The sequence below is a fragment of the Ochotona curzoniae genome, unplaced genomic scaffold (genome assembly GCF_017591425.1).
Source record: "Ochotona curzoniae isolate NIBS_2020 unplaced genomic scaffold, NIBS_Ocur_1.0 contig_50, whole genome shotgun sequence".
Classification (NCBI taxonomy): domain Eukaryota; kingdom Metazoa; phylum Chordata; class Mammalia; order Lagomorpha; family Ochotonidae; genus Ochotona; species Ochotona curzoniae.
Genome location: NW_024466446.1, coordinates 5,815,742 through 5,832,389, shown reverse-complemented (window position 1 = coordinate 5,832,389; position 16,648 = coordinate 5,815,742). Strand labels below are relative to the sequence as shown.

Here is a 16,648-nt window from a genome sequence, read left to right as displayed (position 1 = left end):
GGCGGCCGTCCGGGATCCAGGCATGAGACGCCCCATCCTGAGACCCACCAGAAAAAAAAAAAAAAAACTTTAAGAAAAATTCGATCTAGGCCAAATGATCAAGAGCGATTCAAAGTAAAAGTATAGAGAGTGCCCAGAAAAACAAAGAAGATAGGCAAGACAGTGTTATTATCAGATAAAATGACATCTCCAAGAATTTTACCTGCAAGAAAAACTTGAACAGATGCATTGGGGAGCATGTGCAGAAGATGTTCCTTACAACATTAGTTGTAGTAATGACAATTTGAAGAAGATTTAAGTATTTGTTAAAGGGGGATGCTTAGCTAATGTGTAGAATGTTCAGATGGGGGCACTAACCAGGTAAAACAGACGGGATCTACATATGTTAACATGAATGTAGTTCAAAACCATAGAGTCATGAAAGTTGTAGAATAATATGTCAGCATGACATATCTTTAAAAAAAGCATTTGAATTTTTTTTTTTAAATATGGAGTGCTTCACGAATTTGCAAGCCATCCTTGCGCAGGGGCCATGCTAATCTTTTTTTTTTTTAAAGATTTATTTTATTTTTATTGGAAAGGCAGATATACGGAGAGGAGAGACAGAGAGGAAGATCTTCCATCCGATGATTCACTCCCCAAGTGAGCGCAACGGTCGATGCTATGCCGATCCGAAGCCAGGAGCCTCTTCTGGGTCTCCCACGCGGGTGCAGAGTCCCAAAGCTTTGGGCCGTCCTCGACTGCTTTCCCAGGCCACAAGCAGGGAGCTGGATGGGAAGAGGGGCCGCCGGGATTAGAACTGGGGGGCCATGCTAATCTTCTCTGCCTTGTTCCAGTTTTAGTGTATGTGCTGCTGAAGCGAGCACACATTTGAACTTTGAAGGTTGATTCTAATCATGAAAATTCTAGAAGATGTATTTATTTATTTGAAAGAATGACCAAGAGAGGGAGAGGCAGATCTTTTACTCACTGATTCACTCTCCAAATGGCCTTAATGGCCTTGGCTAGGTGGGACCAAAGCCCAGAGGCAGGAAATCCTTCTGAATTTCCCACATAGGTGGCTCGGGTCCAAGTCCTTGGGCCATCATCTCCCGCCTTCCCAGGCCACACCGTGTTAGCGGGGAGCTGGATGGAAAACGGAGCAGCCAGGACCTGACTTGGGATGCTATCCGCATTGTAGCTGAGCCTGCTGCACCATAATACCAGCCCCTGTTCTGAAATGATTTTACTGAGTTTCACAGCAATAAGTAGGTTCCTAGAACGGTGCATTTGAGTGTCTAAGGAATTGTACTTGGGAACAATGTGTCTTAGCCAATAAACTGTCATTAGAACAATCACCACTAATCTGAATGAATGCATCAGGAATAGCAGAAAGCTGTCATCTTTTGATCAAGTAATCTGTCAGATATCTAGTAACTAATTGCAGTGTGCTTAGTGCTACAGAATAAGCCATATACGTGAAAACTTCTCTTCCCACCGCCCAAATTGCTTACAAGGCCCAGGTGTTTCCTGGTTGAGGGGGAAGGAGGAATGAATTGTTTGAAGGAAGAAATTCATTATACTTTGTACTAGACTGCAGAAGGTATGCAAAGCTAAATCTCTGTTCTGCAGGTAACTAGGCATTGAAATCATCCATAGACATGGATTCCAGCGGTATTGAGAACCTGCTGTGTGTGGAGTTCCTCTGCTTAGCATGTCACGAACTTGAACATCAGTCAGGAATCCAGCAGAGTCCATCGAACATCGCAGGAGGGAGGTAACTGTGAAATGAGACGGGGGAAGTTAAGGGCCAGAGAGTGGTGCATACTCAACGTAACTTGAAGGGGAATGAAATGGTTTCCATCGCAGGCTTGGCCCTGTCTCTACAGAGGCTCTCGCAGTTTGGGTGATGGAGCGGCACAGTGGTTTTTTCTCTGTGCCCCAGCTCTCTTCAGTATTTGATCTCATCCCCTTCTTAAGAAAAATGTCGCCATCCATTAATCCTCTCAGAGCCTCTGCTGGTGTTGCTGAGCCCATCTTTTTAAGCATGTGAAAAGCTCACCACAAAACACACTTATTTTAGAAGCAGCAGCGGTTAGCCACTGAGAAACTAACCTTTGGTTTTGATAAAGGGGGGGGGAACTTTCGTACATTATGGCTTATGACAGAGAATGGAAAAACGCTGCTGCTGCAGCGAGGTTGGCATTTTCAGTTGGTGCACAGGAGTAGCCAAAAGTGCTGAAGTCAACAGCCTCCTTAGAAGTATGGTTACCATTTGCTGAGAGAGGCCTTTTGAGGTAGCCACAGACATGCGTTTACAACCACAGTCAGTTATGTGGGGCTGTGACCCTGACTGACTCCAGGGAGAGTCCTGGCCCTGCAGAGAAAGGAGATTTAGGTCATTCACAGATTTCTGGTTTCATGTTCTTCCTTTGTCTCCTGGGAGTGGCTTAAACATTCTGCCACGGTTGTTTGTTTTTAACCAGTCTCTTCACACAACTTGGAGAAGGTCTTAGAGATGACAATGGATTTACAAGCCTGGACAATGTGAAGGAGACGGCAGGACCACATGCAAGATGAGAATTCCGAGTAGAGCAAGTTCTCCTCCCAGATAAAACCAGAATGCAGGTGACCTCGAGCAGACTGCCTCTCTGGGCCTTGTTGCCCTCCTTTCTACTGCTACGTTGGCCTGAGCCCCAGAATATCTTCCAGCTCCAAAGTGCAGCAAAATAAAAGACTAGTGAACATAATGCTAGAACCAAGTGTGGTTGGTTGGTTGTTTTGGAAGTTGTCAACCCTGGGAAGGGTATTTAAAGTCCTAGCAGTAGGATGGGGGTCCGTGGGAAGGAGAAAAATACGGGCTAGAGAAAAATACCAGATGAGTAGTTTCCTTAGTGAGTCGTAGAGGGTGGAGTTGGAAGAAGTGTTGATTTCACTTTTCTGATGTTTCTTTGTGGGAGACTCAACATTAACTTTCTGGTCCCATACCTTTACTGCTTTTTACACCAGGAAATGTAGGGTGAGTGGATGAGGTCAGTTCTGTGCCATATTAAAAGAAAGTTTATTAGAAAGATGGACTTACCGAGAGAGGAGAGACAGAAAGCTCTTCCATCCACTGGTTTATTCCCCAAGTGACTGCAGTGGCTAGAGCTGAACTGATCCAAAGTCAGGAGCCGAGAGTCTCCTCTGGATCTCCCACATGAGTGCAGGGTCCCAAGGCTTTGACCCATCATCTACTGCTTGCCCAGGTTATAAGCAAGGTCCTTAACAGGAAGTGGAGCAGCCTGGATGCGAACTGGAGGACATATGCAATGCTGGCCCCATCTTGTCTGATTTGCATTTAGGCAGCACTCCTTACTGCAAGGAGCTACTCTCTCCTCCCCCAGACCTCAGTGTTAACTGAGGAGCCCACCTCCTCCTCTGGGTCCAGCATTGCCCAGGATTAGCTTGCATCAGTAGTAATGGTAATATCTTGGCCTGCTTTTGTTTCACTTTAATCTTGATAGGTTTGGAATTTGAATGGAAAAGCAGGGTTTTATATATTTTGTTCTCATGACCTTCAAAAGTTGGGACTCAGGTGAATAGAATTTACCCTGGTGAGAAGAGGTGTAAGTTTCCTTTGACCTGGAAGACAGTATCTACGGAGAGAGATACTTCAAGATAGGCTTTAGTTTCAGAGAACTGTCCTCGTCTTGGTAACATCCAGGACCAATCAATCAACTGAGGCTGGGATAGACATGGAACTGGGAAGCTAAACAAAGAAAAGCTTTAGAATCTGCCTCCATGGAGAATACACTCAAGAACATACTGAGGGAAACCAAAGGACCAGGGAGTCTAGCCCGTTAGCACTGAGGGTGCGCACAACACACGGTATACTTCCTTCAAGTAGCTCTGCTGCTTTGGATCACAGTAGTTTCAATAATAGGTGTGAATGGGCAGAACTCTGAACAGCCTTGTCCTCCCAGCGTTGGAGCTGTTTGGAACAGTTGGTCTCCTAGCTTCTGGGGACCAGAGTGGTGAAAATGGCTCAGTAGAGTCTGTTTTATTCTTAAATCATGCACATTTTCACAAGTAGTTCAATAATTCTGTTAGAGTGGGACAAAAGAGAGTGAATATCCATGTTGTCAAACTTTTTTTTCTCCCCAAACATGATAGTTTAGACATCCACAAAATGAATCCTTTTCTTAAGTTGATGGAGATTTTCTGTATATTGTGTGTATTCCAGGATTGTATTTAATTAATTGACTTTGTTTTTTGAAAACCAGAATACCAGCAGAATGAAGTTTTAGCATCATTGCTTCCATTGCATACATAAAGCAGTGTTTTTACTGAAGATTATTATTCATTAAATGCCAGATTGAGTCACTCTTTGCAGAAAGGGCAATGCTTCAGCTTATCCCCTGTGCCCACCGATTTTTCTAGGACCCAGGGAAGTACCAGCTTCTCCCCTGGAGATCACATGGTTGACTTTGCTTTGCTCTCATCACATTGAAAGTCATTACTATACACAGAGGTCGTTAGGAGGGGAGAAGGATTTCAAGAGGTGGTTGTACTTGAACTGGGGTGTGGAGGGAGAGTAGGATGTGGCAGGTGGATGTGGGAACTAAAGTCAAGAGCAATCCAGGAGTGGCATAAGGCTTCAGAGGAGAAGGTGGGGAGACCTAGAGTCCGCCCACCTGCAGGGTCAGAGAGCATCGGGTGCACGCGGTGTGGCATAGCATGTCCGTCAGTGGGAACAGCTACAAATCAGAGTGTAGACACCTGCGGGAGGCCACTCCTATTTATTTTTTTTTTAAGATTTTGATGAGGATGTATCCCGTGGTGAGGTAGACGCTGAAAATTCAATCAGCTTGATTGCTAGTGTGAGATTCTGGAAGTGAGGGAGATGGAAGAATGGTGAAGACGCAGACCGCGTCACAAGAGAGCGAGGAGTCCAGCAGCGTGAGAGGGAAGGGACTCGGCCGGCTCGAGAAGTCAAGTGACGTAGCTAGGGGGAGAATGCTCCCCAATGTTCAGAAGTGTAAACAATTATTTTAAGTAAATTAACTCTGTCCAGGTTTTTACTTGTCTTCTCGACATTTTTTTCATTTTTGGTCAAAGGCTAAAAAAAAAAAAATAGCACACACTAAAATAAATTAGATATATATACATCAGGGACTGAAGCAATTTCAAATTTTTCTTTTAGTCAGATTGCTATTATATAATAGGAATACATTTTGCCTCTGAACCTTTATGAAGAACTTATACATTTTATTGCAACATCTGTTTCTACATTTTAATTTCTCTTTCCTTTTATAGGTATTTGCATACTTTTTTTTTTTCAAATGAGGAGACCTTTTGTTTGCCACAAGCAGGCTATTACCTCGAATGTTAATGGGTTTTCAGCTATTAAGATATAATGATATACCTTGAGTATTTAACTATAAATTTGAAAAATCTCTGTGAATAATCTCAAAGGAGTACTTAGAATGCACTCCTGGTAAATTGGCTCATTTTCCCATAATTTACTGGAAGTGCTAATATGAGCACAGCCCTAATGTGAAAAGTACATTAATCCCTGGAGTTGCATTGTATGTATTAAATTATGACTCTCAAAGAATAAATGTATGAGAGGCCATTTAGCCTTCATTCACACTTGTTACTTAGAATCATAGTAGAGAAACAATCACTTATCCTTGGATGCACAAAATTAGAAATGATACACTTAATATCTTTTAAAACAGGAGCCACGGAGATGCTCCCTTTTGCTTTTGCGTAATGCTCGTCCATTTCCAAAGTGGGGTCTGTTCTATCCGGAGCACCATTCTGGCCTTGGGGAGGCCCCTTTCATTCCATTGGTAACTGAAGTGTTTCTAGAAATGTGCCTTATGGCTTACTCTCATCTCATGTCCACCGGAAAGGCTCATCTGCCTTCCTTCCAGCCCTGGACATCTACCACACAGGCGGTCAGTCAGTGTGCCTGGAGCATTTAGGGTGTTACCTGCAATTGTGTCTAATGATGTTTTTTGCGCTTTTTTTTTTTTTTTGCTAAAGGACTGAATGTTTGTAGAACCATTCCCCCAGGACATCGGATATCTTCTTGTTAAGCGGCCATTTGTGATTCCTGAAGATCGAGGCAGGCAGGAAGCCACCTCTGAGCTTGTTAACACAGCGCTCAAGACAGCAAGCCACGTCCTGGACGTCATGTTGGACCCTGCCCGAGATGATCTGCCTCTCCTGGCCAACACCAGCCACATGCTCGTGAAGCACTACGCCCTGGATGTAGATGTGGATTTCGAAAACCAAGTCATTGAGGGCACTATCGTGCTTTTCCTGGAGGACGGAAGTGGATGCAAGGCACTGGATGCAAGACGTTCCACCGTGGAAACCTGCCAGCCGGAGTCAGGTGAGGCCTTTCCATTGAGGATGCCTAATCCCGGCCCTGGTCTCGTGATGCATTCAAGGACCGTCTCCTCTAAAATGGCACATAATGATTTTACAGTCTGTGGTAAAGGTGAAAAAGCTACTTGTGATGAAGATGGTAACCATGACAACCGGGACCAGGCCTCTGAGACTTGTAGCTCCAAAAAGTACCGCTGTGACACAGAGAATCATGGGAGGGAAGATTTTTGGCTCATACTGGACTGCTGTGATTTATCCGTGTTACAGGTCGAGGAGGTGGATGTGGCCTCTGTGCCGGGCATTGAAAGTTTTACAAGGTTGCCCAGGCTCACCACGGGCTCCCAGGAGCTCAGGAAGGAGATTGTACAGGAACTGGTGTCTCTGCCCGCGGGCCGCTGGCAGGAGCAGTTCGACTGCTTCGCTCGCTGCAGCCGGGCTCCTGGCTGTGGAGAACTCTCGTTTGCCACTGACGCCTGGAGCTTGCGGGTCAGGAAGAGAGGGGCTCAGACTGCTCCTGACTTCCCTCACGCCATCAGGATCCGGTACAGAACCAAACCTGAGGGGCAGTCTGTGATGTGGACCTCAGACCAGAGCGGCAGGTAAGACTGTACATGTGCTCTGCAGCCCTCTGCCTGTTTGGTCCCAGACCCTGCAGAGATGCTCGTGTTTACCCAGGTACCCGCAAACCTGGAGACCCCGCCATGAGGAGGCACGCCAGTTCCCAGGCATGTCGAACCCCAGATGACCTTTCTTATTCAGTCAGGATGAAAAGATGACTTTACCAAGCCCCCCTCCCCATTTCTGAGCTAGGAGAGCCACAGGCAGGTGCCATCCAGGGACATCCATGGAAGCCATCTGTCTTCAGGGTTCCTTCACAGTCCTCCTGGGAGAGCAGACTGCCCATACGCTGGCAGGTGTCAGGCTGGGAAAAGGGCTTCGACTCAGCATGTGGCTTTCTTACTGTCCCTGGCTCACAGCAGCTATGTCTGCTTGGATGAGTCAGTAGCCATATGGTATGAGCCCCCCTCCGCCCCACCCAGACCCCCAGAGCACATGAAAACTTGTGTATCTGAGGAATGTAGCAGCCAGTCATGCTGGGGCTGCACGCTGGCCTTACCAACCCCTGGTTGTTGGTGCGGGGAGGGGTTGATGATGCAACATTCTCTAGGGCATCTCTTCCCAGTCACTTATCTTTTCTTCATCGCCTCCCTTCCAAAAGTTGTCCAGATTTTTTAAAGTTGGAGAATTTTAAAATCAAACCTTAGTGATTCTTCATTACTTACTCATCTTGTGGCACTAGTGTGCTGCAGATCGATATGATAATCGTGTGGTGCCTGAGTGGAGGAATGTTGACCTCTGTCAGCTGCATTTGATGTCTTTTATAGCATCCGAGTCCCGTAGGTGGAGCCATGGTCTTAGAGTCTCTGAATCCATTACCCCAGAAATCTGGAATTTTTTTTCTCCCCTTAAACATCATTTTGACTGTAAGCACTACTTGTACCATTCTTTTAAAATTATTTTCTTTTTAATCTTGTTCACATAGTTGACAAGAATGCATGCCATGAGGACCGCGGATTAGAGTGGGGAGGGCTGAGGCATGGGGGGACAGTGGGTGGGACAAATGCTTCTGATTTTCCTTTTTCTCCTGTATCTGGTGGTGAGGGGTAGGGGGAGGGGACAGGGCTGCTGTTAGCTTCCAGACTATAGCAGCACCCAGTGATGTAGGAAGTCCACGTGATATCATCTTAGAAACCCTGAATTGTGGGGAAGAGTGTTCCGAGGGTATTGCTTGAGTGGTACTGAGAGTTCTGAGACTTTGTTGATTTTGTGAAAATCCTTCCGAGATCTGTTGACTGACATAATCTACCCTAATGCATCCGCTTTCCCAGATACTTGCTGCTAAAGCTTGGCCAGGAGAGTTGTTCAACCTGTTCTGCTCTCAATCCTCCAACATGCCACTTGACATCCTCTGGAGGCCTATATGAACTGGCCATCATGTCCTGTGGGTGCATCTGGGCATGCTGTCTACTGCACAGGCATCAGCAACTGTGGAGGCCCAGTCCTGATCAGACCGCACACCAAGGTCAGACCAGAAATCCTGTAATTTTCCCTGTGGCCAGAGTTTTGAGTCCTGTGGTCCACTTGGGGGAATCCCCCAAGAAACCTTGCCTGAGTGACCATGGGACTGACTCTTGTGTGCCGGCCAGTGTGAGGTCCCAGTCAGTGCATCATTTGCATCAACCTGTGTATGCACACACTGGTGATTGCAGTTGCTTGGTCAGTTCTGTCCCCAGCCCCACATCCTACACAAACTAATGGGTGCGCTAGCCTGGCCCAACCCAGCCCACCACAAACCTGGCCCTTTCGCATGCCAGTGGGAACTGTAGCCCAGTTGGGATAACCCTGATAACCCCACCCAGCCCACCCCAGCCCTATTTCCTGTGCATACCAGCTCTCATATATACCTGTAGGTGCTGCAGCTTAGCTCAGCCCACCTCACCTGATGACCCAGTCCACACATATGATGACAGGTGCTGCTGTCTTGTCCGACATGGCCTATCCCCAGCCCTGGCTCTCATGTTCACCAGCAGAAGCTGCAGCCTAGCAGAGGAATGCCTTCAGTTTCCCTACTAGGCCCGCTGCCAGCCTGTGATTTTGTACTTTTTAGGAGGTACAGAAGTCCAGTCTGACATGACTTGCACCCTGTGAAGCAGTGGTGGACTTCTAACTTAACCACTTGCAGCTCTGACTTCTCACAAAGCAGTCCCTAAAATTCAAAACTGAATCCTCCATTGATGTACCATATATTTAACATGATTGATGAATTTTGGTTTTGATAATTGTGCCATGTAATAAGGAAGAGGGGTGTGTTGTATGTGTGTAAGGAAGAGTGACACTTCCTGTTTTGGTAGTTCTCACAAGAAGGTTGGTTTGCAAGGCCTTCATTAGGCCCCATCACTCTGTTTTCACCATGTGGTCCTTGGTTTGCCTGTTCGCCATGTTTCACTATTACCTACCAGAAACAGCTGCTTAACCAGTGGGACCAGTAGATCTTGGACTGAGAACTTGTAAAACTGTGACCTGAAATAAACCTCTCTCCTTCATAAGGAGCTGGTATCAGATATTTTATTATGGTGACAGAGAGAGCTGGCTAATGTATCACTTGAGCCAAAAACCTCAGAAAATTCTCTTAGTTCCTTATAGCTGCATAATCAATTAGTATGAAATTTAGCACCTTAAAAGAACAAATATTTGTTACCGTGGACATGTTCAGAGATCCAAAATCCAGCGGCAACCGGAGTGGGTGATTTGACTACAGGGTCTCTTAACAAAGTTGCTGTTAAGCTCGTGTCTGACTGCAGGTGCAAATCTACTCTCACTTGCATGGCTCCTCATGGCTGGTTAACCACAAGTTTCTGTTCTGCACAATGTTGGCCCTTTCCTGGGCAACCTGAGCATCCTCAAGACATAGCAGCTGAATTTCCCTCAAACAAGTAAGAGTGAGAGAAAAGAACTTGGAAGACAAAAGCCACAGATTTTTAATCATCTGACCTCAGAACTGATAAGGCACCACTTCAGTCGTATCCTGCCATTAAAAGAAACTATTTTAGTCAGCTTGTCACAACAATCAAATCGTACACCTAAGACAAATTACTTATAGGGAAAGGAAGTTTATTTTGGCTTACCCAAAGGTTTTATGGATTTGCAGTTCAAGCTTGTGTTGCCCTGTTGGTTGGGTATCTGGCAGAGTCCCCAGGTGGTTCAGACGGTCATGTGGTGGGAGGGCATGCCTATGGAAGACAACTCACATTGTGGGCCTAGAATCAGAGAATGGCTGAGCCCAACCTGCCTTTCATAACCAATTGTCTCGGCAGAACTACTTTCCAAAGGACACATTGACTTAAAAAATGTCTTGCTAAGCCTAAACGTTATGATTGGCTCAAGTTTCCACCCTCTTTCTGCCCTTAACTTAACGACTTTGGGATTTCAATGTCTGGATGAATTTGGGAGCTAAACTTTGCTGGAACCATATGCGAGAGCAACCCTGGTACGGTGTGAAGGATGAGAATACCGCGTGGCAGTGCTCAGTAGAGAACAGCTCAGAAGCCGCTTACCCCCGAGAACTCTTTCTTTGCTTGTCCCTCTCCTTCAGCGGATCATTTACTAAGTCCTGATTCTTCCTTTGCAGTGTTTCTCAGATCATGACCTCATCTGCAACTGGATAGTTCCTACAGGAAGGAGGAATAGGGACTGAGGGGAGAAGCTGTGAGCATTGCATACCTAAGGGTACAGATGGAATGCCTAGCAATAGGCTGGCCTGGTCTCCCAGCTAACCCTATAGAGAGAAAGAGGCCAATACTATTGATCAGTCAGTCCTCTAGGGGGGGATCTGTGTTCTGTGAAGGGGAGGGAAGACCTGTAACACAAGCCACCCTAGGCGAGTGAGCTGCTCAGAGCACAGACAGTTTCAGACTCAGCCTAAGTGCCCTAGCACTTCAGACCGCAAGATTGAGCCAGCCTCCTTTCCCTCTCTCTCAATGCAAAGCAGAGAAAATCCTTGAATGTCTGTAGGCAAGGGCCTGTTGTTTCTATTTAAGCAGCATAAATACACTAAAGTCTGTATGTATCAGAAATAGCTTCCTAGAGCTCGTGAACTATGGAAAACTGTGAGTTCATCCTGCTTTAGTAAGAAAGTTGAGTGTCTGCCACTGTCAGCATCTGTCCTGTGTCAATGGGAAGACACCCACTTTCCCTCAACAGTACTTTCCTTTCTTGGAGCCCTTCTTTAGCACTGGTGTTTTGGGAAAACCCAAAACACTTAATAGGTATAATGTTTAGAGCTGAGCGTGTCTTGACTCCACCTGCCACAGCCATTTGAACCTGTTGCAGAAACTCTTGCACCACTGCCGTCTCTCCAGCCCCCTCACCGCGCTCTCACACACAGCCTGGACTGTGACTTTGGTTAAGGCAAACCACCTAGGACCCGAGGAGTCAGGGTGGGAGCTCAGAACTTGCCGAAATGAATGAATCTGGATGTTCCTTGAAAACTTGGATGTGAGTTGTTGTTGTTGTTGTTGTTGTTGTTGTTGTTGAGTCTACACACGTGAGATTCACAGTCATGGATTTCATCAGCAGCAGAGGCAGTAGAAGTGACCTCCTCACGGTTGAGGGCCTTACTGATGGCTCTTTAATAGATTGTGATAAGCTTCATTTTCTCCCCTTATAATCTCTGAAAGGTGAGGAGCGTCATGTGCTTGGCTCTCCTTCTTAGCACTGCCCGCTGACTCTGCTCGGCAGAGACACTGATGGAAATCTGAATGTGCAACTTAGTAAGAAACCTGTTTCATCTCTCTCTGCTTTCTTGGAGAACATGAGCCTGACTGAGTCTCCTCTGTGGTCCCAGCTTCCATTTGACGGTCCTCATTCTGCAAGATGGTCCCTGCCGCTGGAACCCACCAGCACCCAGTAGCACCAGCTCTCGCAGCTTCCCAACCACTTTGCTGCAACTAACCTCTGTCTCTTGATTGACTTCTCAGCTATGTTATTGTTTATATAACCAATTTCCTACATTGATTTTCCTCTATTTATTAAGACCCAGACAGGTTCTCTTCAGCTTTTGGGCAGTGAATGACAAGGGTAGGTCCTTCATTCTGTGTTCTTGTACATTGTAAGAACACTACAGATGTTCAATTGTAATGATAATGAAAATGGGAAACCAGCCTATCCAAGAGAAATAGTGGTCTATTTATGTGCTTTGCAAATCAGGCTTATTAAAACAAGATCATATTTGTTACAACTCCTGCAAGAAAAGAAAAAAAGCTTGAAACTTTCCTAAGGCATTTACAAAACCAAAGAGTCTGTCTTGGGCTCTCTGCTCGGTGGTGTCTGAGGAATGGGTGCCTTTGAATCCGTCCGTCTTTCCCTTCACGGAAGGGATCTCTCCTGGTTTGTATGGGCTTGTGTTTCTTCATGGTAGCAGAAAAAGTTCCAGTGCTGTGCTGCTGGTTTTGTATACTTGCTTTGGTAATGTCTGCCTACACTTTGGCCTTCCCATCCCAGTCCTGGTTGTTGTGACCCGCAGAGCTGTGTATGTGCCAACCCTTGTCCCTGGCTTCCACACAAGGATCCCCACAAGGGTTCCATTTGAGATGGTGGTTTCCAAGATTGGGGGTGTCTGCCCGCCAGCCCTGGATTGGAGACCACCAGCTTGTTTTTCCAGGCATTAATATCTCAGTGATCTCCAAACATATTTTCTTTTCCAGAATACTTTCCAAAAGGTTTGTAAGAATGTCTCTAAAACTTTTTTTTTCTTTAAGTTATAAGGGCCTCTGGGAGGGGGCAAGGGTAAATGTAAATTACAACTTGGCAGACTAATATTTAAACCTTGTTCAAAAATTATTTTTCTCTTTTTTTAAATCCCTCTTTATATATTGAAGTAATTCATGTGGGGTAAATAGCCACTCAGCTAGTCACATAGCCAGCCAGTGGTTGACAGTTCCTGTTCCAAATGCTTTGAAACCAGGCAACTACAAAGCTTCAAATGGTTTTCACTCTGAAAGCTCAACTTAACCCTCACTACCATGGTGGTGAGAAAAGTGACAACTCATTTTAAAGATTCTCCCCCTTTGTTTCTTTGTCTTTCTTCTGCAGGCCATGTGTTTATACTATGGGATCTCCCATAAACAACAGGGCCCTTTTTCCATGCCAGGAGCCACCGGTTGCCATGTCAACATGGCAGGCTACAGTTCGAGCAGCTGCATCTTTTGTTGTTTTAATGAGTGGGGAAAATTCTGCCAAGCCGACACAGATTCGAGAAGGTACCGTACACGTGGTCTTTGCTTATTTATGTATCACACACTTGCTAGACCCAGGAACCCAATAAGCAATGTTTTTCTAAGTTTTAAAGAAACTCCTTTATTAGTTGGGTTGAGTATGAACCTACTGTAAAACATCCTGCCAGAGAAAATAGGCAGGAGTTGGGGAGGGACACTTAGGAGCTTAGCCATGGGATTTGGGGTTCTTCATGCCAGAATGATCAATTCATAGATTATTTCAGCAGCTATTTTCGCATGGTGGTTTGTGGGTCTTGAGTGGGTGGTCTTGGTCGAAGACGTTTTGGGCAAGCAGACGTGTCATGGAAACACAATTACATTTGCGTTCTCTGCGGTGTGATCCTGGTGTGTCTGCACATGGTTATTTGTTCTGCTTAGACATAGTACTTTCGTTGGCTGGCCCATTGTACTTATTCCCGGCAAAAGAGCTGTTCTACGCACTGTTGGCCTGCGTGATGTTCTGGACCAAGGATGCTTAAGAAAATGGAAGGCAGGTGCTAATGCGTTGTTAAAAGTTTGTCTATGACTTACTTTTCTTTGTGATGATGAACTCTTTCACTTTAGATCTTGATCATGTTGAACCAGGTATAATTTTTATAGTTGTATTTCTTTAATATAGAGAATCTCCTCTCACATATATATTTTAGAAACTTCAAATATAAAGAAAATGAAAATAACGAATAATTTTGAAAAAAATGATAAACATTTTATTACATTTCTGTTATTTAAAATGTAAATTATAGCACATACTGTGATCCCAAAATTAAGTATATCAGTGAGTATTCTAACGTTTTTGACTCGTTTATCTTGAGCAATTTTCACAGTAATAATAGTTTTTCTTAAAGTATATTTTAATGTTGGCACAATGTTTAGTCGTGTGAATACATCAGAATTCATTTAACACTTCCATATTGTTAAATATTTTGTTTCCAGATTGTTTATAAAGTTCCATTAAGTTCTTGAGGAGCCATTTTGTGTAACAGCAGAGATACTAGGTCTAAAGTATGAGCGCATTTTAGGCTGTCGCTGTGTGACCTGTGCTGTGTCTCAGGAGATGATGCTACTTGCCACAGCTCGTGCGTTCTGAGCACAGCTGTTTCCTGGATCTTTGCTTGTCTGATAAGCTAGAGAGAGGCTCTCTTTAATTCGAATTACTTCATTTATCACTGAGTTTCACACACTGATGTATGCTTCTTAACTTTTCCTGTCGTATTCCTTTGCCCATTTTTTTTTTATAATGAAGAATTAGTGAGATTTTAAAAAAGACTTATTTTAGAGAATAGAGAATATGGACCTCATATTTGTGAAAAGTATTTTTCTACAATTTTAATATGGCTTTAATTTAAATGATGATTCTGGTCGATAGAAGATTTAGAATTTTTTTTTTGAAATCAGATTTATAAGATTTCTGTTGGAAAATCTTTGCTGCTAAGAGTTAATGTGTTTTTATAACTTTTTATTCTGTCGATTTAAAAATCTGGGATATGAAATGAAGACACAAAATGATATTATTCCAATATCATTTATTGTCTTCTGAATTGTGGTATCCTGCTTGTCATAATCTGGATTTACATACATGCTAGATCCTAAATGAGTATTTACTTGGTTCTTTTTTTTAAAATTTTATTTATATGAGGTGGACATGTTTAATGTATTTCACAGTTCGGATTTAGGAGCGTAGTGTCACTTCCTGCCCTCTTCCCCTTCTTCCTGCATTCCCATACTCTCTCCTCCCTTAGGTGCTGGTGGTTGTTGTTTTTAAGGAGTAACAGCCTTTTAATTTTTTAAATTATTTTGAAAAAAAAAAGATTTTTTTATTTGAAAAACAAAGTTAAAGAGAGAGAGAGAGATCTTCCATTCCCTGGTTCACTCTACACATGGCTGCAAAAGCCGGAGCTGGACCTGTCCAGAGTTAGGAACCAGGAGCTTCTTATGGGTCTCCCACATGGGTGCAGCGGCCCAAGCACTTGGACCACCCTCCACTGCTTTCCAAGGCATATTAACAGGGAACTGGTCTGGAAACAGAATAGCCACGACTTGATGTCATATCACAGTGCTGGTGCTGTCCTTAGTTAGCAGTGCAGAAAGGTCCCATATCCCAGACACCAGTATCCTTTTGTCCAGACAACCAAGATTACTGATTTTCATTTTATGCTGCTTTTTCTTCTTCTTACATGAAATCATAGTATGCGTTTAGTTTTTAACTTGAGAAGGTGGGATCATTGCTCTCTTGCTATTCCCATGATAAAATTAGAAATTCCCTGATGAGATTGGTATACTGACTGGCTAAATGCAGCTTTTGGGGGGAAAAATAGGCATCTTGTACGTATTTGCAAGCACTCCCCTCTTTGCTCATTCTCACAGAGGCCTGCCCTTAACTACCTCGTAGCCCGTGGGACTCTGTACAGTCCTGTGGGTATTCTGTATCTCAACACAAGGAACTTGCTCATTGTTTTACTGACCGTGAATACTCCATAAATGTATTTTACAATTTAGTCAGCTAACAGCTCTGGACTTCTACCAAGCAAGGAATTTAACGGGCATTTACTTTTCATTGGCTTTCCTTGTCCACATTCCCAGTTTTATCTAATAAAATTTGCGACCTGGGACATAAATTATTTCTCTATTTTGCGTTTGTATCACATCTTTTCTTCTAGGACTCATTGTTGCTCTTTGGCATTTTTATTCAGTTACAAATCATACTTGTAATAAGCATTTAGGTCGTCTTCATTATTGAGCTCTTCTGAGTCATTTTTCAATCTACTAACACATGCCTTCTCAGTTTTTTTTTCTGAAAGAACCAATGCGAGGTATCCTCTCTAAGCTCTTTAACATTTAGACTGGCTTTTTGTTATTAATTATGAGTAACGCTTGGATAGCTATAACTTCTTCAGTCACTTTGCATTTCTCTTTAAAGAGTATAAATATTTTCACCATCATTTCTTATTTCGAATTTCTCCGCCGGAGTTTGATTTACATGTATTTTAGAGATGGAGAGAGAGAGCACTGCCCCGTCTGCTGCTTTATTCCCCAGATGTCTGAGCTGAAGCCACGGAACCTAGGACGCAATCCAGGCCATCTCCTGCATCTGTGGCAGGAGCTGTCACTTGGGCTCTCCTTGCTGCCTGCCAGGTCTGCTTTAGCAGCAAATCCAGAGTCAGGAATTGACTGATGCGGGGCACAGACGTCCTAACCTGCGTTCTGTCTGCTAGGCCAGATGCAGAGCCCAGAAATGGGATAGATTTTTTTTTTAATCTTTTGGAAGTAGTCTGATTTTCCTGCCTTAGTAGTTACAGAACTTTTTAAAATTAATGTAATTAAAAACTTTTCTAGAGTGAATTTCGGTATACTTTTGTTCTTAACTTTATTAATGTGTTACGCATGTTACAGATGCACACATTTTAAATGTGTTATTCAGTGAAACTTACTAAATGCTAGCATACATACGTATATGA

General features: G+C 44.1%; 1 protein-coding gene and 2 pseudogenes across 1 annotated transcript in view; 1 reads left to right on the top strand and 2 right to left on the bottom strand.

Moving 5' to 3' along the window:
• Positions 1–482: 482 nt before the first annotated feature.
• LOC121162088 lies at positions 483–581 on the bottom strand (annotated as a pseudogene).
• Positions 582–803: 222 nt separating this feature from the next.
• On the bottom strand, positions 804–866 carry LOC121162091 (annotated as a pseudogene).
• A 5,135-nt stretch (positions 867–6,001) lies between these two features.
• The window catches only part of LOC121162057 (aminopeptidase O (putative)), a 261,196-nt gene continuing 250,549 nt past the window's right edge, over positions 6,002–16,648 (top strand). Inside the window, exons 1-2 of the mRNA XM_040988871.1 lie at positions 6,002–6,959; positions 13,012–13,178. Coding sequence (XP_040844805.1) covers positions 6,019–6,959; positions 13,012–13,178 — 1,108 coding nt within the window. The 5' untranslated portion in view covers positions 6,002–6,018. The remainder of the gene's footprint in view (positions 6,960–13,011; positions 13,179–16,648) is intronic.